Source organism: Salvelinus fontinalis, chromosome 4 (genome assembly GCF_029448725.1).
Source record: "Salvelinus fontinalis isolate EN_2023a chromosome 4, ASM2944872v1, whole genome shotgun sequence".
Lineage (NCBI taxonomy): Eukaryota > Metazoa > Chordata > Actinopteri > Salmoniformes > Salmonidae > Salvelinus > Salvelinus fontinalis.
Window position 1 is genome coordinate 31,795,522 of NC_074668.1, and position 24,726 is coordinate 31,820,247.

Here is a 24,726-nt window from a genome sequence, read left to right on the forward strand (position 1 = left end):
GTATAGGCTTCCTTCTTTTCAATTAGGTTAGTATTGTGGAGTAACTTCAATGTTTATCCATCCTCAGTCTTCTCCTATCACAGCCATTACATTCTTTAACTGTTTTAAAAGTCACCATCGGCCTTATTGTGAAATCTCTGAGGAGTTTCCTTCCTCTCCGGCAACTGAGTTAGGAAGGACGCCTGTATCTTGGTAGTGATTTATTATTTTATTTTTTACCAATAGGTGCCCTTTGCGAGGCATTGGAAAACCTTGGTCTTGTGGCTAAATCGTTGTTTGAAATTCACTGCTCAACTGAGGGACCTTACAGATAATTGTATGTGTGGGGTGCAGAGCTGAGTTAGTCATTTAAAAATCATGTTACACACTATTGCGCCCAGTGTGTGTTCAACTTATTATGTGACTTGTTAAGCACATTTTCACTGCTGAACTTATTTGGGCTTGTCATAACTAGGGCCCTATGAAATCCGTGTTATTTTTTTTCCAAATTCCTTTTTTTCCTTTTTAATTTTTCTGAATTCTGTGTTTTATGATGTACAGACATTTTATCAGAAAGCGTGTCTAAAAATGTGAATGAATAAAACGTCTAAAACGTCAATTTAATGATGCTGCAACACATAGCACAATTTTTTTATCAAGGCAAGTGTGTCAATAGTTCAAAGTGTTTCATAAATCGAAAAAGTAATGCAAGAGTCTAGGTAACATTGCAGCAAGCAATAAGCAAAACCTAGAGTTATACTAATGTAAAAAAAAAAAAAAACGTTGTATTCGTTGGTTTTTGTAAAATAAAGTGCTTCACAAGTTTTTAGTTATAAATGGAATAAAGAGTCATGCAAGAATCTAGGCAATAATACAACAATAGGCAAAATCTATGGTGCCATCTTATGAGCTCCTATGTCTGCCCATTAAGTTTTCCATCTATCACAGACATCTCCATTGAAGTACATGATTGTCAGCCTCTTTGTGTTGAGCTCGGTGAGTGCCTCTGTAACAGTATAACTTTAAACCGTCCCCTCGCCCCGACACGGGCGCGAACCAGGGACCCTCTGCACACATCGACAACAGTCACCCACGAAGCACGGTCGTTACCCATCGCTCCACAAAAGCCGCGGCCCTTGCAAAGCAAGGGGCAACCCTACTTAAAGTCTCAGAGCAAGTGACGTAACTGATTGAAATGCTACTAGCGCGTACCCGCTAACTAGCTAGCCATTTCACATCCGTTACACCTCTCGCTTGTCTGTGAGTAGAGTCTTGTATTTGCTGAAACTCCTCTCACAGTCGACTGAGCTGACTGGGAAGTTGATGTAGGGCACTGCCACTTCTGCAACTCTTGGGAATCTCGCACTCAGGCCCCTCCAGTAATCCGAAAGCTCCAAAGCAGGTGAGGGCTCACTGGACACACAGTGCTGATAGGCAATCCATTCTTCACTGAGCTCTGTTGATGGGCTTGCCATGGGTTTCAGTTGTGTGTAGGCTTCAATCTGCTTTTCCATGGCTGGGGCCTGCCTAGGATTGAACACCCTAGGCAACCTGTAGACCTCTCTGGCTGGATGTGTGTCCCAGTGCTTTGAGAACTTTGAAGGCCAAGTGGAATGCATCATGGAGATGGTCAAGCTCCTACCTCTTCTCTCCAATCCCCATCTTTCTCAATAGCTCATCTGTCTTGGCACCATACCCACATTTTTTTGCCGTTCCATTCACTAGGTAAGAGCCCAGATCCTCCATGACATTGTATGCAGACACTGCTGTGGGATGGTGGGTTCCTTCCAGGATTGACAGAGGTGTCATCAGTTTGACGCAGCCCTCTGAGATAAAGGTTAGCTTAACAGTGAGGGCCTGTACCTTCTCCTCTGTTTCCAGCTGGCTGAGGATATTTGTGACTGCCTGGGATGACTTTTCTCCCAACAAAAACTCTCTGTACAGATGAACATGCTCTGTATGTTACTTCCCTGCCTCAAAACAGCTATTCCATCTGGAGCTCACTGCTTCAGGAGGAGCCTTGGCCTGCACAAACTCCTTCATAATGAGGAAGCTCACCCATCTTTTCTTTCTGGCATGCTTCTTGAAGGAGACAGATCTCATCCATGTCACAAGTGTTGCAACTTCAGCGAAGTATTTGTTGTGCTGCCAGGTCTCACCCACCAGATTAATGACATTGCAGAGACCGGTTACATGGACACTGTTGGACGTCACTCCTTTCAGAACTTCCTTGTATGCCTTCAGTCAGTAGGAGGCATTATCTGTGACCACTGCCCAGGCATCATTCAGGTTCAGATGGTTGCTGTGAAGGGAGGCTAGTACAGCTGGGAAAATGTGGAGTAGTTTCATCTGTCCATGAAAATGACATCCACCAGAAAGTACTGGTTTTCAACACCTGCAATGAAAGTTAAGGAAAAATGAATTATGTTTCATCCAAAATAAGTGTTATTTAAATTGCAAGTGTAAACACAATATAGATACAGCGATAGTTGGCTAGATGGAGAGGCAGACAGCTGCTGACATTATGCATCGTTATATTTCAACACGATAGCTCGTCGTTTGGAATATCACAATTTGCATGCGGACAATTCACATTGCAGAATGTAAATGTTGGCTATCGCAACAGTATATCAATAGGCTGTTAACTCACCAATGACGATGTTTAGAATGCTGCAATCCCTTGCATCAGTCTCGTCAACAACCACTGCAAACTTCTTCCCACGGATCTTCTGTAGAATGGCAGTCATGTTGGTCGAACACACGGGGCAGGCGAATTTGACTGAGACTGCTTTCATTTTCGGCAACGCTCCTCCCTGTTTGCAATACTTCACTAGAAACGGCTGTAGATTTTTTAGCTTGTCAGACTCGGCGCACACAGCCACAAAGTCCTGAATAAATTCTCGTCTTGAATCTGCTGATGCGCTTGCACAAGTAATGGTCGTTTGAAGAGGCATGCTTTGGCTAACACGGTGCTTTTCCTTGTTCTTCACATGGGCTTTAGACTTTAAGTGGTCATCACACGTATTGTTACGGGTCCAATCAATAGTATGTTGACAGAATTTGTAAAACAGCTTATCGCCTGACTCATAATAGTCTGTTGGGTATTGCTCTGCTCTGAATTTAGGGGTTAGGGTCAAATTGTTTAGTTTTTTTGACGACTTGGCCGTCCTAGACGGCCTCTTTGACATGTTTCTCAAAGTGACAGCCAAGTTGTGAGGTGGAAACGGAATTATTTATCGAGGCCTACTCGTCTGTAATTTTACAAATATAAAATAATTTAGGTTACTGCAATAATTAGGCCTACTTTTGATTTAAAAAGTACCAGGTTGGCTTGTCCTTATTTATAGACACTTTTTTTTCACCTCTTCCACACCAACTTTGCGGAACCTTCAGTGCTTGTCTTTCATTATTTGGTCCGTTATGCATGAATATGAAGGCTCAGCATTTGTTGTTTGCATGTCATGCTTAAGGTTGCTTATCTTGTCAACAAAAAAAGTTATTAAAGTGGTTGGCAGTATCAAAGGGTTTTGTTGTGAACAAGCCATCTGCCTCAATGAAGGATGGAGCTGAGTTCGCTGTTTTTTGTGCCTAGAATTTCATTTAAGCTACTCCAGAACTTTTTACTATCATTCTTTATATCATTTATATTTGTTCCATACAGTTTTTCAATTAATCTATCCATGGGGATTTGGCTGTTTTAACAGTCACTTTCTTGATGGGCGCATGCCTATCAATAACTGGATAAAGCAGTTTCATAAATACTTCCAAGTGTGGCATCAGGTTGTTCCTCATTACACATATCAGACCAACAAATATTTTTCACATCTTTGACATAGGAATCACTGAAAAACCTCTTGTATGATCGCTTATACACAATTTCAGGATATAGCTTATTATGATTTACTACATCTGATAGGTGTGGATACTGCTTTAGAGCAGATTTGTGCCGCGTTAGTTAAGATGTGGTCAATACACGTGGATGATTTAGTTCCTGTTTTGTTTGTAAATACTATGGTCGGTTGACTGAGCCTGAACTAGATTGCAGGCATCAGTTACAGATTGAAGCTTATTTTTGAATGGACAGCTTGATGACAACCAGTCAATATTTAGGTCACCCAGAAAATATACCTCTGTTGATATTATTATCGACCATTTCTCACACACAGTCGAATTATAAACTTTTAGCACTCTGGTCTATAGCAATTTCCTACAAGAATAGACTTTAAGTGAGGCTGATGAACCTGTTGCCATATTACTTCCATATATTCTGATATGACATCCTCTCTCAGCCTAACAGGAATACTCTAAACATGTACCGAGTGTACAATACATTAAGAACACCTTCCTAATATTGAGTTACAGCCCCCTTTTGCCCTCAGAACAGGCTCACTTCGTTGGGGCATGGACTCTACAAGGTGTCAAAAGCGTTCCACAGGGATGCTGGCCCATATTGACTCATGCTTTCCACAGTTGACTGGATTTCCTTTGTGTGGTGGACCATTCTTGACAAGGCTTAAAAATCCTTCTTTAATCTGTTTCCTCCCCTTCACCTACAGTGATTGAAGTGGATTTAACAAGTGACATCAATAGGGGGATCATGGCTTTCACCTGGTCAGTCTGTCATGGAAATGGAGTTTTAAAAACATGTTTTGTACACTCTGTGTATATGTGTATACACAGAGTATATTGTACACTCTGTGTATATAACACCACCTCCATTTGCATTTCAATATTTCCTGTATATATTTAAAAAGAAAAAAATATTTTATTTGACTAGGCAAGTCAGTTAAGAACAAATTCTTATTTACAATGACGGCATAGGAACAGTGTGTTAACTGCCTTGTTCAGGGGCAGCACAACAGATTTTTACCTTGTCAGCTCGGGGATTCAATCCAGCAACCTTTCAGTTACTGGCCCAACACTCTAACCACTAGGCTACCTGACATGGGCAGTCAATCCGGAACATTTCAAGAACTTTGAACGTTTCTTCAAGTGCAGTTAAGTGTAGCTGCACCATCAAGTGCATCCTGACTGGTTGCATCACTGCCTGGTATGGCAACTACTCGGCCTTCGACCACAAGGCACTACAGAGGGTAGTGTGTATGGCCCAGTACATCACTGGGGCCAAGCTTCCTGCCATCCAGGACCTCTATACCAGGCAGTGTCAGAAAGGCCCTAAAAATTGTCAAAGACTCCAGCCACCCTAGTCATAGTCTGTTCTTTCTGCTATTGCACGCCAAGCGGTACTTGAGCGCCAAGTCTATGTCCAAAATACTTCTTAACAGCTTCTACACCCAAGCCATAAGACACCTGAACAGCTGGTCAAATGGCTACCCAGCCAAATGGCTGCCCCCACCCCTCATTTTTTTTCTCTTTTTTTTTCAAGAAACATGAGCAATGGACATTAGACCGGTGGAAATCTGTCCTTTGGTCTGAGTCCAAATTTGAGATTTTTGGTTCCAACCGCCGTGTCTTTGTGAGAAGCAGAGTAGGTGAATGGATGATCTCCACATTTGTGGTTCCCAAAGGGAAGCATGGAGGAGGAGGTGTAATGGTATGGGGGGTGCTTTGCTGGTGACACTGTCATTGATTTATTTAGAATTCAAGGCACTCTTAACCAGCATGGCTACCACAGGATTCACCAGCGTTACTCCATCATCTGGTTTTCTCAGTGGGACAATCATTTGTTTTTCAACAGGACAATGACACAAAACACCTCGGCGGTGTAAGGGCTATTTTTACCAAAAAGGAGAGTGATGGAGTGCTGCATCAGATGACCTGGCCTCAACAATCACTAGAACTCAACGCAATTGAGATGGTTTGGGATGAGTTGGACAGCAGAGTGAAGGAAAAGCAGCGAACAAGTGCTCAGCATATGTGGGAACTCCTTCAATACTGTTGGAAAAGCATTTCAGGTGGTTGAGAGAATGCCTAGTGTGCAAAGCTTTCACCAAGGCAAAGGGTGGCTACTTTAAGGAATATAAAAAACATTTTGATTTAACACTTTTGGGTTACTACATGATTACATGTGTTATTTGATAGTTTTACTGTTTTCACTATTATTCTACAATGTAAAAATAAAGAAACACCCTTTAATGAGGTGTGTCCAAACTTTTGACTGGTACTGTATATTGAAAAAAGTCATATTTACATGGTTATTAAAATGTCACGCCAGGGTAAGCCTACACGAAACACAGCCCTTATTTTAAGTGTTTATAAAACCCCCCATAGGAGTCATTTTATGGTGGAAAAATGAATGTAACATTTTCTATGTTACCGCTAAGTTTTATGGGTATTATGACTCATACTTGGGTACTCTGACACAAGAGCATGAGAATTTGTTTTGCTCAGTCATTGCAAAAAAGTGCTGAACATGTTGGCTCACTATTTAAGAAGAAGATGGAGAACAAGCTATAGGATGAAAAACACCTGAGTTTTGGCGCAGGTACATTTACACTAGAAATTTAGCATACGCTCGTATCCAGAGCAACATACAGTAAATGCATTAATCTACAGATAGGTGGGACAACCACAGGCACAGAAAGTACATTTTTCCTTAAGGTAGCCATCAGTAAAGCCCGAGCTGGGGGGGGGCTTGATGGCACCACTCTGAGTGGGCAGGCCTTCCCCGGGAGCAGTTCAGTCTTGTTGAGCTTGAGGTGGTGCCCTGGGGGACACCAGTAGTGAGAGTACGTGGTGCAGACGCATCCTCTCCATGTCACCTGGTAGGAGCGGCCTGCCAGGTAGGATGTAATCCAAGAGCATGCAGAGCCTGAGACGTCCAGTCCTGAGAGGTTGGAGAGGAGGATTGGATGGTTCAAGGTGTCAAAGGCAGCGGATAGATCTAGGAGGATGAGAACAGAGGAGAGTGAGTCAGCTTTGGCAGTGAGGAGAGCTTCCGTGACACAGCAGTCTGTTGATTGACCCCGTCTTGAAGCCTGACTGGTTAGGTACAGACGACTAGCTCTAACATTAGGGGTACATAGCAAATCGATATTTGGAGTCAAGTATCTGAATAAAATTGCAATATGTAACTATAAAAAAAAAAACAATTCTCCCATCACTGCAAAGGATGCAGAAAATGTATTATGACAGGTGTTTGTGCCAGACAATACCACTTGGAAAAGGCAAAGATGGCTTTTTCACTGTATAGCAAGTCCTCAGCCTACAGCTAAGGCTTAGACCACATTGTCCTCTAATGTTTTTCCAGTGTCTGGAACAGACAAATGTCCCCATAGACTCCCAGACAAGTTTAGCTTGATGGACAATGTGATGGACTATATGTCAACATAATTGGTTTACTCCCACCCCCTGGTCGTCTATGTAGTCGTAGAAAACAGGGGACTCAGATGTCAAGCTCCCCTCCCCATTCCTCTAATCTAATTCCACCTTCCTCTCCCAAAGAGCTCCTTGCCAGCCTGACGATTGGCCCTTGACTAATTTGGGGTGCGATTGAATTTAATGGAGAGCATAGTCAGGGATTGGGTGGAGAAGGTAAGAGGCTGCAGCTCGATTTTCAGCGAACGCAAACAAGGGCTTAGATTCAATAAACCGTGCGTGAATGTGGATGATGGTACTTTCAGGGACATCGAGGAATGAGCTGCTCCCTTGTCTTTTTGTTATTCCTTTTATCATATAGCTGGGCACAAGATTATATGTCACAAGACATATGCCTTTTTATCAGTCAATTTGATTAGAACATAGATTGCGGCATCACAGTATGAGAGCTTTTTGTACATTTACCAAATGTCAGATATGACATGCACTTTTTAGATTTTTGTACTTTTTTTCCCTCAAGACATTTTCTTAAGACTGGTCATGTTGTAGATATTATATAATCTGTCTCCTGCTGTATACAGTTGCATACATTTTGATATGCATCTCCCAGTATCATATGAACAATTTTTTCTGTAGTTTTCCTATCAGCCCATTGACTAAAGGGATACTTCTGGAATTTGGCAACGAGGTCCTTTGTCTAATTCCCCAGAGTCAGATGAAATCGTGGATACCATTTTTATGCCTTTGTGTCCAGTATGAAGGAAGTTGGAGGTAGTTTCGCTAACTAGCATTAGCATAATTAATGGAAGTCTATGGGTATCTGCTAGCAGTGTGTTATTTGGAGCGTGCCTGCTTTTAAAAAAATGTATACTATTGTACAGGAAGGTACTTAGCCCTCACTTTGCCCTGTTTTTCCCCCTAGTCGTCCCTGCACCACCTGTGAAAATCCAAGCGGAGCTTTACACCCTGTACCCTGGAGACCGACTGGAGCTGAAATGTAACACTGAGTCAGTCAACTGGACCAAGGACGACGCATTGGTGGTGGATGGGGAGCACACACGTTTACGAGACGGCCAACTGGAGATCGAGGGGGTGGAGCCGGCTGACTCGGGCCTGTACACCTGCGTCGCCTTTGGCAACCACAGCTCCTACTTCTCTGTCAATGTTACAGGTAAGGTTAAATATACTAAGCTACCACTGAGCGTTCAAATCACTGGTCCCGTAGAGAGAAACAATTAAAGGTGTATCATTGCAGGGAAGCCCAAGTCCTATGACAAAATTTGTCCTCTTTTCCTATTCACCAGTTGATATCCTGGCATCCTCTGAAGATGAAGAAGAGGAGGATGAGTCTTCCTCAGAGGAGGCAAAGCTGTCTAGCAGTCAAAAGCTTTTGCGTAAGTGTCTCATCCTCCTAGTCCTACTACCTGTCAACATTTCTGTTTCCTTGAAATGGTAGAACAGAGCTTGGACCAGATTCTGCTCCTGTTGAGGTTAATGCCTTAAGCTTAACATAACAAAGCCCTAACTAATTTGGTTATTTACAGTCTCAGCTACAGTTCATGTGTGTTTCACCTATTAGGCGTGTTTGCTGTTCATCTAAGAGTGATTTGTCCACGGTTGTGATTGAGGAACAATAGCAGCCCACAGTGGTGGTTACACTTGAGTAAGAAATGTCACGCTAGTGACTCAGCTCGGTCCATTCCAGACGTCCCCTGATTTAGTGTTTGAGTCCACGGTGCATTATAAAGCCAGTCAGTCGTGGTCAGCTGGCATCTGGTGATTGCCTTGGGCCCACGGGGAAGTAAGCAGCTAGCGTGGCGGGCACCCCTTATGATGACCTTGGGGCCCCAGGAGACTAGTCAATCCTATACTGGTGTTTAGTGTGTGTGTGTGTGTGTGTGTGTGTGTGTGTGTGTGTGTATATATATATAATGAGTGCAAATTCCATTAAATTCAATCGCACCCCATATATAATTTTTTTTTTTTTTTTTTTTACAGGAAATGGTCTTGACTGTTTTTGTAGTTTTATGAAATACTCCTTAGCCTGATGGAAACTACTTGCACACATACTTGATGTCAATTTTTGTCAGAGGTGTTTAACTTTTCTGTCTTTCTCTCCCTTGTTCTTCAGCGATGGCCCCTCAGTGGGCTCAGCCAGAGAAGATGGAAAAAAAGTTGCATGCTGTCCCAGCCAGTAAGACGGTCAAGTTCCGCTGCCAGGCCAGTGGGAACCCTACCCCAACACTCAAGTGGTACAAGAACGGCAAGGAGTTCAAGAGGGATCAGCGCATCGGGGGCTTCAAGGTAAACCTCCCCTCCCTGAATTCACCCCTTGGTACTAGACTGCCCAAAGACCATACTGTACATTGATCCTAATTGAATATCCCCAAACTCCTTGACCATGAGTGCAGGTGTGATGGTGATATCATCACTTTTAGATCACCAACCCCCACCCCGCAGCATTAGAGGCCTGTTAGATAGGTGTGATGGTGATATCATCACTTTTAGATCACCAACCCCCACCCCACAGCATTAGAGGCCTGTTAGATAGGTGTGAAACTAGCTCCTGCTTTCCTCTAACTGGGGAACAATGCAAGGTGAAATCCAATGCCACAAAGGGATGATTGTGCCACAAAAGCATTCCTTGAGGATAGCAATTTTAGCACTCCTTAAGAAGCAGGATACACCTGGCTGTCCTCATTTTAATGAATCTGGGTAACTGCTGTTTACTGCATTTGTTTTCTGTCAAGATATATCTGCGTAGAGCAAAACCAACTTCTCAAAAAGGAAACTCAATGTCATTTGTTTTTCATAGAGGAGACAGGATATATCCATTTCACATCCAATTATTATTTTATTTTTTTATACATATTTTTTTATTTGATGCCCGTTGACAAACTACATGTCTGATTCAATTGACATTAGGCAGTTTTCCTTCCATCTGTGTTCGGGAGCAGAATAGGACAGCTCGCTGTTAGAGGAAGTGAGACCGTGTAAACAGTTCACAGTAATGGGCGTGGTTTACTTATCTTTTCCCTGATGCAGATAGCATCTGTATACTGTGTGCTTGGCTTTTAAAGTTGACCATATCCGCACTGCAGCGTGGATGGTTGTGTGTTGGCTTGCGACAGCCTCACGTGGTGTAAGATGTGCTGGGATGTTGTAGGGGGCCAGGGTCCTGTTCATCTGCTCTTCCCATCAAGGTGTTGTCCAGCCTTGTCCTCGGCAGGCCCCCCCAGCTGGGACACATTAAGGAGTTTCCTATCAGCTCCCTGCCTTCTCTCCCCCACCCAGCTTTACCATCTGGCTGCTGTTTTTTCAGTCAAGGTCTAGATGGGAGGCTGGGGATGTCTATGAACGGGGCTCGCCAACCACCCCGCGCTTTGGTTTTATGACCACGGCTGCATTGTTCATATAGTCTTAATGTATGGAGACGGCAGGAGGAAATAATACAGACCACATGTATTATCCCAAGCACAACACATCTGGCCAGAAGCAGCTGTAGAACCCCAGTACATTTTAGCTAAATGAGAGAAAGCGTAATGCAGGGTCTGCGTGTTTGATGTTGCCATTGTCTGAGAGGTTTGTTCGAGTTTAATCACACACTACCGGTCTTGGCAGATTTATGGAAGAACAATTATAACTTGGAATATAGAGAGCAGGATTTAGCCTTAGATGTACATGGGCTGTAACCTGACTGTAGTCAACCATAGCTTTTCCCGGAACAGGTTGTGACATACAAGTCATGTAACCACCAAAAAACAGTTTCCCAGCCTCAATATGTTTCCAATGGTGCATTAATGTACTATTCCTCAAGCAATGGCCACAATAGTTTTATACGACATGGGAAATAGTATCCTGATAGTTCCTCCTCCTTCCCATGGGGAAAAAAATTATCTTTTGATCTGGATTTCATTAGACATCATTGAACTCGTTAGTTATTTGTACAAAATGGGGAAATATTAACTAGCAGAATTAAATGTGCTCTTGAGAGGTTATGTAAATCACAATGTCAGAGAAAATAATCATTCAAGAAATGAACTTATGAATCAGGCTGGCTTTACAGCCTTTTTTATAATCTAAACAAGTCTCTTGCGTTTTATAGTATTGATAGGATGTCTTGTGAAAGTATGGGGCTTTGGGGATCTATTTAAGTCTTAGAGCTTTGGTTGGACCAGCTGTCATCTTCAAGTGCCTTCCATACTTCCTCCTCTGACAAAATATTTAACCTTCCTCTTCTCCAATTTGTAGGTTCGAGAACACATGTGGACCATCATCATGGAGTCTGTAGTGCCATCCGACAAAGGAAACTACACCTGTGTAGTAGAAAACCAACATGGAAGCATTAACCACACTTACCAGCTGGATGTTGTCGGTAAGTCTCTTCTCGGGGTCGTTGTATAGGTGAAATTTCTTGCTAAGCATCCCAAAGCCTAACCCATTCCCCTGGTTTAATCATCAATTGGATATCCATGTAGCCTAAGTATTGTTGGTTCAATATAGCTAATGGTTTACAACACTAGGCCCTAGTAATCGAAGTAATGCTGGCCCTTTTTCCAAGGAGAGTCACATGGTCTTTCAAATGAGTCTTTTTTTTAAATTAACCTTGTTTGCGTTGTGGCTCTGTCGATGGAGCTGTGTATAAGGGTGAAATTAATATTCCCTCCTGGACCTGCCCTGTCACTGACTCACGCTCCATTGGTTCTATAAATCAAAGCTCCACCACAGACAGTGGTGTCTCCTGGGATATTTGCGGCTGGGCCCGGGGTTGGCGTGACTTCACTCCCCAACCTTGATCAGCTGTGAGATCATTTTGGAGACGGAGTGTAATTCTACAAAATGTGTGCAAAGCACCACACTGATCTCTGTATCAGGAAAGCAACCGAAGCCTGACAAGTTGTTTCCCTGCCAGATGCTGGGCTCATTAGTACGGTTGGGGGAGTTATCAGTCATCAAAAGGGCGCCCAGAGAACATTTCTTTCAGGGCAGCGGCTTCAAACTTGTCTGCAAGCTTGTGTTTCCAGTCATTTGGGCCAAATGGCAACAATTATACAGGCGACAGAGTAGTAGGGGAACTGTTATATCCCTGGCTGTAAAACTTACCGTATTTAAGTAGTGAAATGACATGAGACCAGGGTAACCTTGTAACCTTGCCTAGATCAGGCTCTACTGACATGTTGTCTGTTACTCTCCTAGTTCAGCCATGCCTCAATCCCTATTCATTACTGGAATGAACTAGAAATGTCACCAAATCACCAAGCTGTTTTTCCACAATGATAATCCATTGTTGTTTTTACCAAGGTATTTCTGTTGCAATGACCACTAGGATTTTCCACAAGTATGTGGTTGACATGTCTTTCAATGTGATTGACGTGTGTCTGTGTCGCAGAGCGTTCCCCCCACAGACCCATCCTGCAAGCCGGACTGCCAGCCAATAACACTGCGGTGGTGGGCAGTGATGTGGAGTTTGAGTGTAAGGTGTTCAGCGACCCCCAGCCTCACATCCAGTGGCTGAAGCACATCGAGGTCAATGGAAGCCGCGTGGGCCCTGATGGCTTACCCTACGTCCGTGTCCTCAAGGTAGGGGCTCGCAGTGCACGGACTGAGTCCACCAGACTGTACACACCACATGGCTGCAAGTATTATTTTCAGTCTGGAACAAAAGGTGATAAAATGTAGGTTATGGGTGCGTTCGTAAATTCACTCTGGCTATCTACTCCAGATTTCAAAGCACTCTCGTCTGACTGAGCGCAGAATAACTGATGAATTTACGAACACGGAACACCCGTTGAATATGACCGGTGTCAATAAACGTAGGCAATAAAATGTTATTATATTGTTGCCAGCAGCACAGTTAGTCACCAACGGCTATAGATATCATGACAACAGCCTAATCAGCTCTGCTAGGACGCTTTGAACACTTCGAGATCAAAACGCTCAGAATTTAGGAACAGACTGCCAACATTCTGTATTTACGAATGCCCAGAGCGCATTTACGAACACACCCTAAGTAAGAGATGGCAACCCATGTAATACTTGGGTAATACAGTCAAACTGTATTAGATTTCAATTAAATCTAGTTTCTCATTTTCATTGTATCAGTTTCATTGTGTCTTCTCTATTCTATCAATTCAAGGTTGTCTGACAAAGGAGGGAAAATAGTATCCCTCTCCTAGGATATGATCCCTCTATGTAAGAGGTAGTTTCCTATGCCCTGTTGAGTAAAGCTCTATGCTTGAGAGAGGAAAGTCCACACTAGCAAATGATTGTGATCTCATTCAACAGCGACAACTGCTTTTTGACCCCTCAATCTGATTTACAACCTCATTGACTTGTTGCACGTGACTTGTTTTTGTTTGCAGCACTCTGGGGTCAATAGCTCGGACGCTCAGGTGTTGACCCTCTACAATGTCACTGAGGAGGAGAGCGGGGAGTATATATGTAAAGTGTCCAATTATATAGGCGAGGCCAATCAGTCAGCCTGGCTGACCGTCATCAGGCATGAGGCCCAAGGTAACCGCCCCATGTAGCAGCAGTAGCTCAGAGCACACAGAGAGCCTCAGCCAGGGGCTGTTAGGGCCACCTGGAGACTTAGTGACTTATTTAGGGACAACCTCAGCTGTTTCTTTCCTCCCTCGCTCCCTCCCTCCCTCTATCCCGCCTCGGTGCTCCTGACTGTAAATGACTCTATGGAAAATTCCCAGCAGAGCGGTTGAATGTGTTTAGTCTTCGTTTATGTTGGACTGCTTTCTCTTCCCTGCCCCATGCCTCTCCTGTGCCATCCAAATAAGGGCTTCTCCTACCATCCACTGCTATTACTTTCACTCCCTCGCCCTTCAAAGTCTTATGCTCTTATTACTGCCTTGTTTTTCCCCCCACTGCTTTTCATCTGTCTTACTCAGCCGTTCCATCTTTCAATGAGCTCCCTTCTTTTCTTGTGGATTTGTTGTATGGTGAAGTGTGCTCTGCTGAGGGATTTTCCATGTAGCTCATCTCTTGCATGTAGAGATGAGTCTATAGGGTATGGGATGTCCGTCCCTGCTTCTCCTCAAATGGTGATGGTACAGTGAAGGGGTTCAGTGCTGCGGTGCGGTCTCTACCTAACTAGCTCCTCCACTAACTGACTGGAGGGCTGATTCTGTCAGCGCCCTCTAATGGCAGTGTGGGTTTTTACTCTTGGTAGGGGGGATGGTGTTGGACTGAGAGGGGGGGGGGGGGGGGGGGGGTGAACACCCCAGCCACCCTCTGTCCTGTCCCCTCCACTACCAGAAGTTTTTCTCTTTTCAGAATCTTTTACTCATGCCTCCCTTTTTCCTCTGGTCCTCTTGTCGGGTCTGCTTCCATTGTTCTTTTCTAGACTGCTGGCCTTAACACCACGGACAAGGAGATGGAAATCCTCCAACTGAGGAATGTGTCTTTTGATGACGCTGGGGAGTATACCTGCTTGGCGGGCAATTCTATCGGGTTATCTCATCACTCTGCATGGTTGTCCGTTGTTAAAGGTATCAATGGTTCTCTCCTCTGATCTCTACTTCCTCTTTCCCCTCCCTCTCCCCTTTGGCCTGGTCATCCACTTTCCACATTTCTCTGAATATGGTCTCTGTAGACCCTACTTCAGTGAACAATGTTAATGTGTGTGGAAGCCAGGCCAAGTTGTGCTACTAACCTTCACCCTCACCCTGTAAGCATGGTTCCAGGCCCATCCAACCTTTCTGGATGGGACAGTATGGTCCATGTTGAGAAATGTTTCCCCTCTGTCTTTCTGTTTTATGGAATAACAGAATGCCAAACACCCTATCTGACCCATAGAAAGTACTGACCTCAACTGACAACCCTTGAAAGCTCAAGTGTTTATACGCTCAACATTGGAAAGTAGAATAAAAATAAATTACTACAATTAACATTTTGGCCAATTTCATAAATGATTTGTCATTTTTCCATGTTTCAAGTGATTAACTTTACAATGCACTTCTACTTTATTGCTATAAGATGAAGTTTTACATTGAAAAGGGGTTGTTTGGCAGTACTGTTGGTGTTTTACTCAAACCTATGTCTCTCCCATTCTGGTTTCAATATGGTGTTTACATTTGATTATGTGTAAGGGTAATGTTTTCTGACAAGCACTGCAAATGACATATATCCCTGATGTCATTTCCTGCTGTGAGGACAAAGCCTGCTCTTAAGGCTAGCTTTGATAATTGGCCCACTGTAGTAGATGGCTCATTCCTCAGGGTTGGAATTTGTCCAATTATCAAGCTGCTTGTCATTCAGCCTCTAGACACAAGGGCAGCTCACTTGTGTTGCTGGTGTTGGTATCATTCTGGTGTTTTTTGGAAATCGAGGTAAAAAAGAAATGTCCAATATGATGATTTGAATCTATATTGCAAAATATTACAACACTGTTCTGAATTGGAGATAAGAAGATTTTGATTAAACAAATGTTATATTTTGTGTCTAGTCTACTTCAATACTTAGGTGATTTGCTCCTTATCATGAGAGTCAATGTCAAATTTTGTAATTACAAGGAAATCATAATGAAAATTGTTTGTACCAACAACCACCACACAAGCCATTTAAAACTGGGCTTTTATGCAGAACCACCATTTTATGTGCCCTAAGGAAGTCAGAATGGGACATTTTACTTTAGACAAATTTAACTAAACTTAATATTAAACATGTTTAAAATGTGTATCGGTGTTCAATGGCATGTTTTTTTTTGCCTGTGATATATGTTCTCCTTAAAAACAGAGCCTTTGCACACAAATAAATACATTAAAGTTAGTAAATTTAATGCTCATCAGTTTGCAAATGTCTCTGTGTAATATATTTGGGTTTGTCCCAACTCAAGAGAACTTGGCTGCGGGTCACACTGGAAAAGAATGTGGAGTGAAACCCTAGGCCTGAAAGAAGTGATTATGGTGCCACAATAGGAGTTTGTGCTCTGTGCTTTGTGTGTGGTGTCAAGGGCTCTGTTTTTCTGTACATGTCAGCTGAGTGGTCTTAGTGAACGTATCAGGGTGATTGTGTGTGTTACATGCCTGTGTGTTGTGAAAGTGTGATTGGTATTTGAGAATGCATGGACCTCTGTAGTTGCAATTTGACCCAGTGTGGTTGACCTCCTGCCCCCTATCCTATCGCGTTGCCCTCATCCAGCAGTCCCCCCTTCTCCACCACCCAACCAAACCTACCTGGAAGTGCTGATCTACTGTGTGGGCTTCTTCCTCATTGCTGTCATGGTGGCCGTGGCCATCATCTTAAAGATGCGCAGCTCGTCCAAGAAGAGTGACTTCAGCAGTCAGCTGGCTGTCCACAAGCTGGCTAAAAGCATCCCACTGCGCAGACAGGTAACAGAAAGTAGATAGGGGGTTTGAAATCTTTATACCTTTTCTTGCTCGTTGTAGTATTCTCATCCCATTTAGTGTAATCTTTATGGCATCTTCAAATTTGTTTAACTTATTCTTTTCAAATGGAAGTGTTCATTATATTGTGAAAATAAAAAACATTAATTCCTTGAGCTTCTGGTTCCCCAAAGAGCCGATGGGCTGACTCAGGTTGGTGTGAGTAGAGGGCAGGTGTTCGTTCCATCCTGCTTTCTGCTTCCACTGGGATCAATTAGTTGTAGTTGTGAGATTGTGTCTACAGACTTATTTCAGTAACATTTTGGGGGTTTAACAAATTGTACATTTACTTTCTGTCCAAACTGGACATCTGTCTGTTGTTCCTTTCCTGGCTCCACTATGAGAGAGTAACAGCAGGCTTCTGTATTCCAGGTGTCAGTGGACTCTAGCTCCTCCCTCCACTCCGGGGTGATGTTGGTGCGGCCCTCCCGCCTCTCATCCAGTGGCTCTCCTATGCTGTCTGGGGTGTCTGAGTACGAGTTGCCCCAGGACCCACGCTGGGAGCTACCCAGAGACCGGTATGCAGATGACTGGAACACACCTATCAAATACAGACATCACATAACACACCTTTTGAATGGGAAAATTGCCTGTGTCACAATCCTCTCAAATTTGTTTGTTTCTTCCTCACCCTTTGACCCACTCAGACTGGTGCTGGGGAAACCCTTGGGAGAAGGCTGCTTTGGCCAGGTGGTGATGGGAGAGGCTGTAGGGATGGACAAAGAGAAGCCAAACAGGATCACCAAAGTGGCCGTGAAGATGCTCAAATGTAAGTCGTTTTCCCCCCTCATAAACAATATCGAACCTGTGATTTGGGCACATGGCTGGGTCTCCTATATGGCATGTTGGGAAGTTATTTAAAAGGAGCATAGAAGGTAGCAGAAAGACACAACCGTAATTACAAGATAGGAGGAGTGTTTTACTCAGAGCCGTGATGCACAGACATAAGAGGCATCTGCTACGGGCTCCTGGCCGCTGTAAATGGGAGACCAGAGTAAAAATGTATGAGAACCCCCTGACTTGGGATATGTGACTGTGTTAATAAAACTGTGACGAGTGGGGATGTAGGAAAATAGCAATTTATGTGCTGCCTTTATCTCCAGACTGCCCCCCCCCCCACTACCTGAATGTCCCTTTGGAAGTAGACTGTCCGTAGCCTTTTGCGTATAGTTGGTGTCTTTGGAACATTTTTAAATAGTAAATTAAATGTACTTTGAAATCATTTTGTGCAGCATAATCTACCTAGTTTTTTACAAGCTTGGATTGTTTTACTGTACATGGGAATTCTTTATTATTTGCAAATCATAGAGGTTTCAGGGTTGAGTGAATTTTATGAGTAAAACAAAATGGAATTTCTTTGCTCCCCTCAGCTGATGCTACAGAGAAAGACCTGTCAGATCTGATCTCTGAGATGGAGATGATGAAGATCATTGGGAAGCACAAGAACATCATTAACCTGCTGGGAGCCTGTACCCAGGATGGTAGGTCTCACTGGCACATACCCCCCTTCTTCCCTTCAAATCTTTCATTCAGAAATGCTGAAAACATGTTTAATTTTAAAGAAAAAATGTGGTGTTTTGAGACCCTTGCATTGTTCAGTTGTTTAACAGCATGTTAATGTGTCCAATGTTATGAGTAAGGGATTCTGACACCTAACTTCCGAGCTCTCAGTTTGAGATGACCACAGCTGCTGCCAGGGTTGCCATATCTTTCAAATCTTCACTGACAAGCCCTGGCACCATGCACTGTGTTCTGACCGTGCTGTGAACATTGCAGAGCTTTCTGTCCTAAACACAAGGCTTGTTTGTGTTCCACCTCATCCCTTGAGAAGTTCTAGTAGAAGTTACTGTAGGAATCTGGTAGCATTGCACAGATTATTCCCCCCGGCTTGGTTTGAATTACAAACTCAAATTTTTGGCAAACTGTTTTCAAGTCGATGCATTTACTATAGATAGTGATGTAGATTTTGTTTAAACACTTGAGTACACGTGTAAACAGACATTTAGATTATTTTTCTTGTTCTTTATTTATATCTTGTAGAGTCTTAACTCTGTGATTTTTTTTTTTTTTGTTGTTGATGATTTTTTAATGTTTTTTTCCCCCCTGACCACAAAATAGCTGTCCAGAATACACCATTAGTCTTCTGTCTCTGTGTGTGTGACATGTTAGGAGAAAGATACAGCTGTTGGTTATAATTCAGAGCTTAACTCTCACTATGACCCCTCCACCCCTCAATGAAATCCTTCCTTACCTCTTGAAATGCCATTCTGCTCCTATCAGTCTGTCTTGTCACAAAGTTATTCTAAATGCCACATCCTCTAGTGGTGTTGAATAGTGAGTGACGCTTGTCTCCCCCTCCCTCCCCAGGTCCTCTCTATGTTATTGTGGAGTATGCCTCTAAGGGAAACCTCCGGGAGTACCTGAGAGCTCGGCGTCCACCAGGCATGGAGTACTGCTACAACCCTGACCAGGTGCCCATAGAGAACATGTCTATCAAAGACCTGGTGTCCTGTGCCTACCAGGTGGCTCGCGGCATGGAGTACCTGTCCTCTAAGAAGGTAACATCAGGATCCGACTCTACGTACATCAGCACAGTTGAGTATAGTACAGTGAAGATGCAGTGTATGTTCTGGGCCAGCTAGACCTAGTTCTTATGTGTCTGTGTACAGTGTATCCACAGAGACCTGGCAGCCCGCAACGTGCTGGTGACGGAGGACAATGTGATGAAGATCGCAGACTTTGGCCTGGCCAGAGATATCCACCATATTGATTACTATAAGAAGACCACCAATGTGAGTGTGCTACTAATTACATTACCTACCTCAGCCATGCCAATTCATGTGAGAATTGCTTCCCCTTACCTTATTCCATCTCTTGTGTAAATAAGCCAATTTACACTAGCATTTAACCCATAGGGTCGTTTACCAGTCAAGTGGATGGCCCCAGAAGCTCTATTTGACCGGATATACACGCACCAAAGTGATGTGTGAGTATGGAATAGATACACCTTTACCATTTGTTGGAATGAGCAGAAGTTGGACAGATTCATGTGACCTGTGTGTTGACTGACGGGTTTGTTCTTCTGACTCTGCAGATGGTCTTTCGGGGTGCTGCTGTGGGAGATCTTCACCCTGGGGGGCTCGCCGTACCCGGGGGTTCCTGTGGAGGAATTGTTCAAGCTGCTGAAGGAGGGCCACCGCATGGACAAGCCCTCCACCTGCACCCATGAACTGTAAGCCTCCTTCCTCAGTGTTTTATCATTAGAATGGATACTATGGGATTATCCCAGAGCTCAGGGACGCCGCAGTAAAGATACTGTCCCAGAGCTCAGGGACGCCGCAGTAAAGATACTGTCCCAGAGCTCAGGGACGCCGCAGTAAAGATACTGTCCCAGAGCTCCGGGACGCCGCAGTAAAGATACTGTCCCAGAGCTCAGGGATGCCGCAGTAAAGATACTGTCCCAGAGCTCAGGGACGCCGCAGTAAAGATACTGTCCCAGAGCTCAGGGACGCCGCAGTAAAGATACTGTCCCAGAGCTCAGGGACGCCGCAGTAAAGATACTGTCCCAGAGCTCAGGGACGCCGCAGTAAAGATACTGTCCCAGAGCTCAGGGACGCCGCAGTAAAGATACTGTCCCAGAGCTCCGGGACGCCGCAGTAAAGATACTGTCCCAGAGCTCAGGGACGCCGCAGTAAAGATACTGTCCCAGAGCTCAGGGACGCCGCAGTAAAGACTACTGCCCCAGAGCTCAGGGACGCCGCAGTAAAGATACTGCCCCAGAGCTCCGCGACGCGGCAGTAAAGATACTGTCCCAGAGCTCCGGGACGCGGCAGTAAAGATACTGTCCCAGAGCTCCGGGACGCGGCAGTAAAGATACTGTCCCAGAGCTCCGGGACGCGGCAGTAAAGATACTGTCCCAGAGCTCCGGGACGCGGCAGTAAAGATACTGTCCCAGAGCTCCGGGACGCGGCAGTAAAGATACTGTCCCAGAGCTCCGGGACGCGGCAGTAAAGATACTGTCCCAGAGCTCCGCGACGCGGCAGTAAAGATACTGTCCCAGAGCTCCGGGACGCGGCAGTAAAGATACTGTCCCAGAGCTCCGGGACGCCGCAGTAAAGATATTGACACAAACCAGCAGCAGAATTATTACTCTACCTTTCCCTCCTTCTCTCCCGCTCTATTCTCTACATTTCTCCTCCCTCCCAAAGATACATGATGATGAGGGACTGCTGGCATGCTGTTCCCTCTCACCGGCCCACGTTCAAACAGCTGGTGGAAGACCTGGACCGTACCCTGGCCATGACGTCCAACCAGGTGAGTCCCCACATTTGAGCACACCTCAGCAGTTCACACACACAGTCAACAGAGCTGATATCCTCATGTTACTGTCAGGAGTAAATGCAAAATGTTAATGTGTTTACTTCACATTTAAGCCACTTGTCTGTATGTGGGTGTAAAAGTAATGATATCCAAAGCCAGATATGAATGTTCTGGCCGGTGTCTAATCTTCTCTCATAAATGCCATCTGTGTGTGTTTGCAGGAGTACTTGGAGCTGTCTGTGCCTCTGGACCAGTATTCCCCCAGCTACCCTGACACACGCAGCTCCACCTGCTCCTCGGGCGAGGACTCGGTCTTCTCCAACGATGCTGGAGCTGAGGAGCCCTGCCTGCCAAAGTTCCCTCCCCACTCCAACGGGGTGGCCATCAAGAAGCGCTGATACCTCACTCCCCTCAAATACCCTAACATTCCTTTTCCTGTGTTCTCCTCTGTACCACTGGCCTGGTATGGATATTTCCCACCTTCCCAGAGACTAGGTAACACACCAGTGGAGATTGTGACAGGGGCTTACTTCGGAAATGTTTAAACCGACCAGTAGGGCATCAAGAACTCAAGGCAGTTCGCTGGCTCGTGGTTGAGGTGGAAATGTTTTCAGGGCACTTTGTATTGTTGGGATTTTCTTTCTGTTTGTGTCAAACAGTGCAGGAGAAAGAAACACTCACTAATTTCTCTACTCTGAGCATTCCACGGAACAAGGGAAGCAGACAGGACTGAATTGAAAGGATTATGAATTGGATGGATCGGAGTTAGAATTATGTCTGTTGTATTTGTTCATCAATAATAAATGAAAGCATTTTGCTTTTAAGACCAATTCCAGAGAATATATTACCAAGGGACATTCATGCATTGTATACACTATATATACAAAAGTATGTGGGCATGCTTTCAAATTAGTGGATTCGGCCATTTCATCCACATCTGTTGCTGTCCGGTGTATAAAATCGAGCACACAGCCATGCATTCTCTGTAGACAAACATCAGCAGTAGAATGGCCTTACTGAAGAGCTCAGTGACTTTCAACGTGGCACCGTCATAGGATGCCACCTTTCCAACAAGTCAGTTTATCACATTTCTGACCTGCTAGAGTAGACCGGTCAACTGTAAGTGCTGTTATTGTGAAGTGGAAACGTCTAGGAGCAACAAACAGCTCGGTTGCGAAGTGGTAGGCCACACAAGCTCACAGAATGGGAGTGCTGAAGCGCGTAAAAATCCTCGGTTCTTGGTTGCAACACTCACTACCGAGTTTCAAACTACATTTGGAAGCAACGTCAGCACAATAACTGTTCGTCGGGAGCTTCATGAAATGGGTTTCCATGGCCGAGCAGCCGCACACAAGCCATAGCTCAACATGCGCAATGCCAAGCATCTGCTGGAGTGGTGTAAAGCTCGCCCCCATTGGACTCTGGAGCAGTGGAAACGCGTTCTCTGGAGTGATTAATCACGATTCACATCTGGCAGTCCGGCGGACTAATCTGGGTTTGGCGGATGCCAGAAGAACGCTACCTGCCCCAATGCATAGTGCGAACTGTAATGTTTGGTGGAGGAGGAATAATGGTCTGGGGCTGTTTTTCATGGTTTGGTCTCGGCCCCTTAGTTCCAGTGAAGGGAAATATTAATGCTACAGCATACAATAACATTCTAGACGATTCTGTGCTTCCAACTTTGTGGCAACAGTTTGGGGGAAGGATCTTTCCTGTTTCAGCATGACAATGCCCCTGTGCACAAAGCGAGGTCCGTACAGGAATGATTTGTCGAGATCGGTGTGGAAGAACTTGACTGGCCTGCACAGAGCCCTGACCTCGACCCCATCGAACACCTTTGTAATGAATTGGAATGCTGACTGCAAGCCAGGCCTAATCGCCCAACATCAGTGCCCGACTTTACTAATGCTCTTGTGGCTGAATGGATGCAAGTCTCCACATCAATGTTCCAACATCTAGTGGAATGTCTTCCAAGAAGAGTGGATGCTGTTATAGCAGCAAAGGGGGGACCAACTGCATATTCATGCCCTTGATTTTGTAATGAGATGTTCGACGAGCAGGTGTCCACATACTTTTGGTTATGTGGTATGTTGGTGCAATGGTCAGTTATTTCTTTCAAACTACAATGTCCTTGTAAATACAGTTAGGAATTAATAAGAATATATATATATTTACACTGTTCTTGTTTTTATTACCATATTTGTTTTGTTTTTGTACAAGGATGCTAATGTTTGATCCATTTGAGTATAATCCATAGGGGGAGTTTGCTACATGAAATTACTTTTAAATTGTATTGAATATTACGTGGCCAGTTTTTGCCTTCTCAATTCTTTGTCAGCTTTGCTTTTTTCCCTTTAATCAATCGGCTGCTTAACCATTAGTGGAAACATTCTACGTATATTTTTCTTTTCAAGTACAAATGTTTTTCATGACAACCTGCAATACAGCGTTATTCTTAGCTCCACATCCGCAGTTGATGTCGATTAGAGAAACCAGCAATGTTCTCTCACTGAAATCCATGCTGTAGTAGTGTGTGGCAGTCTTTTACGCACCTCTTCTCATTGATTATCGGTCGTTTATTTTAAGTACGATCACAGCTGTACATTTTTCTAGTTAACCATGCTTAAAATAAAAACAGAATGATATGCTTTAGAAAACACCATGCACTTTCATTGTGCGTGCATGCCTGCCATGTAATGAACTGCTCCCCTCCATGCTTCTACCAGGAGACCCATTTGTTTTCAGAGCACGTGTCATTGTAAAAGTTACATCAAATAAAATGCTATTGAAAAACTCTTAATTTAAAGCTTTCAGTTTGAAGGAACTTAATAAACGGGTCTGTAAATATCTTGATTTTGTTGTTTGTGATATAAATCGTGTTTACAGAGCGAGAACGATGGTCACTTCAATCTCGTCCCCATTTAGCTCAGGTTACTGGGGGTGATTAAATATGATAATGTGCTGCTGACACCAGAAGAAATGTCCACTAGTGCAGAGAGCCATGGGCAGCTGTAAACATGTCATTTATTGCAGTGTGAATGGCTTGGTTTGGCTGGCTCTCCAGCTCCATCCATCAGCCTCCGCTGACCCTGATATCCACATCTGCCTCTGGCTTCTTGCCATGGACTGATGCATCACCTGGATTGCTGTTTCCACGCAACAGGCTTAAACCAGTCACACAGGGACAATTCCTGTTCCCTGTTAAGAGCTAGCTTTTACTGCTGGAGTCAATGGATCGAGCCTTTAGTACCTACTGTATATCATTGCTAAAGGGGAAAGGATGCAAGAACGAGTTGGGGTTTTGATTCTGTGTGAGTTATTTCATCCTTCAGGCCAGTGTACTTGAACTGAAATATGAATGGTAACTAAGGACTAGTACTGGAGAGGGGATTAAGTGAACGTTTCAAATGGCCCTATTATCAGAAAAGGCTTTTCCAGGGACATTGCCTCTCAGCAGTCCTTAACCAGGAAATGAGAAGCCACCTCTGTTCCCTTCCTGGATTCTGAGGCCAATGATGTCACTTGAATGTTGATTTTTGGGTGGAATTGTATTAATCCCTGGGAACGTGTACCAATAAAAGGGACTTCCGTGTGCTGTGGCTGTGACCATCAAGGGCTCCGTATGGAAATAAAATGGACCCCTGGAACCTTGGTTTATAGCCGGCTAATGGTGCATCGCTAAGAAGGCAGGTGCAATTAAGTGGATGGTATTATCACTTCTGACAGGTGTTCCAGGAAGAGTTGGGGGGGG

General features: G+C 44.2%; 1 protein-coding gene across 7 annotated transcripts in view; it reads left to right on the forward strand.

The window, feature by feature from the left end:
* LOC129853534 (fibroblast growth factor receptor 1-A-like) overlaps positions 1–23,828 on the forward strand; it is a 45,670-nt gene extending 21,842 nt beyond the window's left edge. Inside the window, exons 3-18 of one of the 7 annotated variants that reach the window (XM_055919677.1) lie at positions 8,180–8,428; positions 8,562–8,651; positions 9,389–9,561; positions 11,509–11,632; positions 12,647–12,837; positions 13,620–13,770; positions 16,411–16,601; positions 17,028–17,173; positions 17,303–17,424; positions 18,026–18,136; positions 19,023–19,213; positions 19,325–19,447; positions 19,571–19,641; positions 19,750–19,887; positions 20,864–20,969; positions 21,197–23,828. In XM_055919677.1, the coding sequence (XP_055775652.1) occupies positions 8,180–8,428; positions 8,562–8,651; positions 9,389–9,561; positions 11,509–11,632; positions 12,647–12,837; positions 13,620–13,770; positions 16,411–16,601; positions 17,028–17,173; positions 17,303–17,424; positions 18,026–18,136; positions 19,023–19,213; positions 19,325–19,447; positions 19,571–19,641; positions 19,750–19,887; positions 20,864–20,969; positions 21,197–21,373 (2,354 nt within the window). In that variant the 3' untranslated portion in view covers positions 21,374–23,828. Of the gene's footprint in view, positions 1–8,179; positions 8,429–8,561; positions 8,652–9,388; positions 9,562–11,508; positions 11,633–12,646; positions 12,838–13,619; positions 13,771–14,614; positions 14,760–16,410; positions 16,608–17,027; positions 17,174–17,302; positions 17,425–18,025; positions 18,137–19,022; positions 19,250–19,324; positions 19,448–19,570; positions 19,642–19,749; positions 19,888–20,863; positions 20,970–21,196 lie in introns of all 7 variants that reach the window. The other 6 variants (XM_055919670.1, XM_055919673.1, XM_055919672.1 and 3 more) reach the window with 6 other exon arrangements.
* The last annotated feature ends 898 nt before the right edge of the window (positions 23,829–24,726 follow it).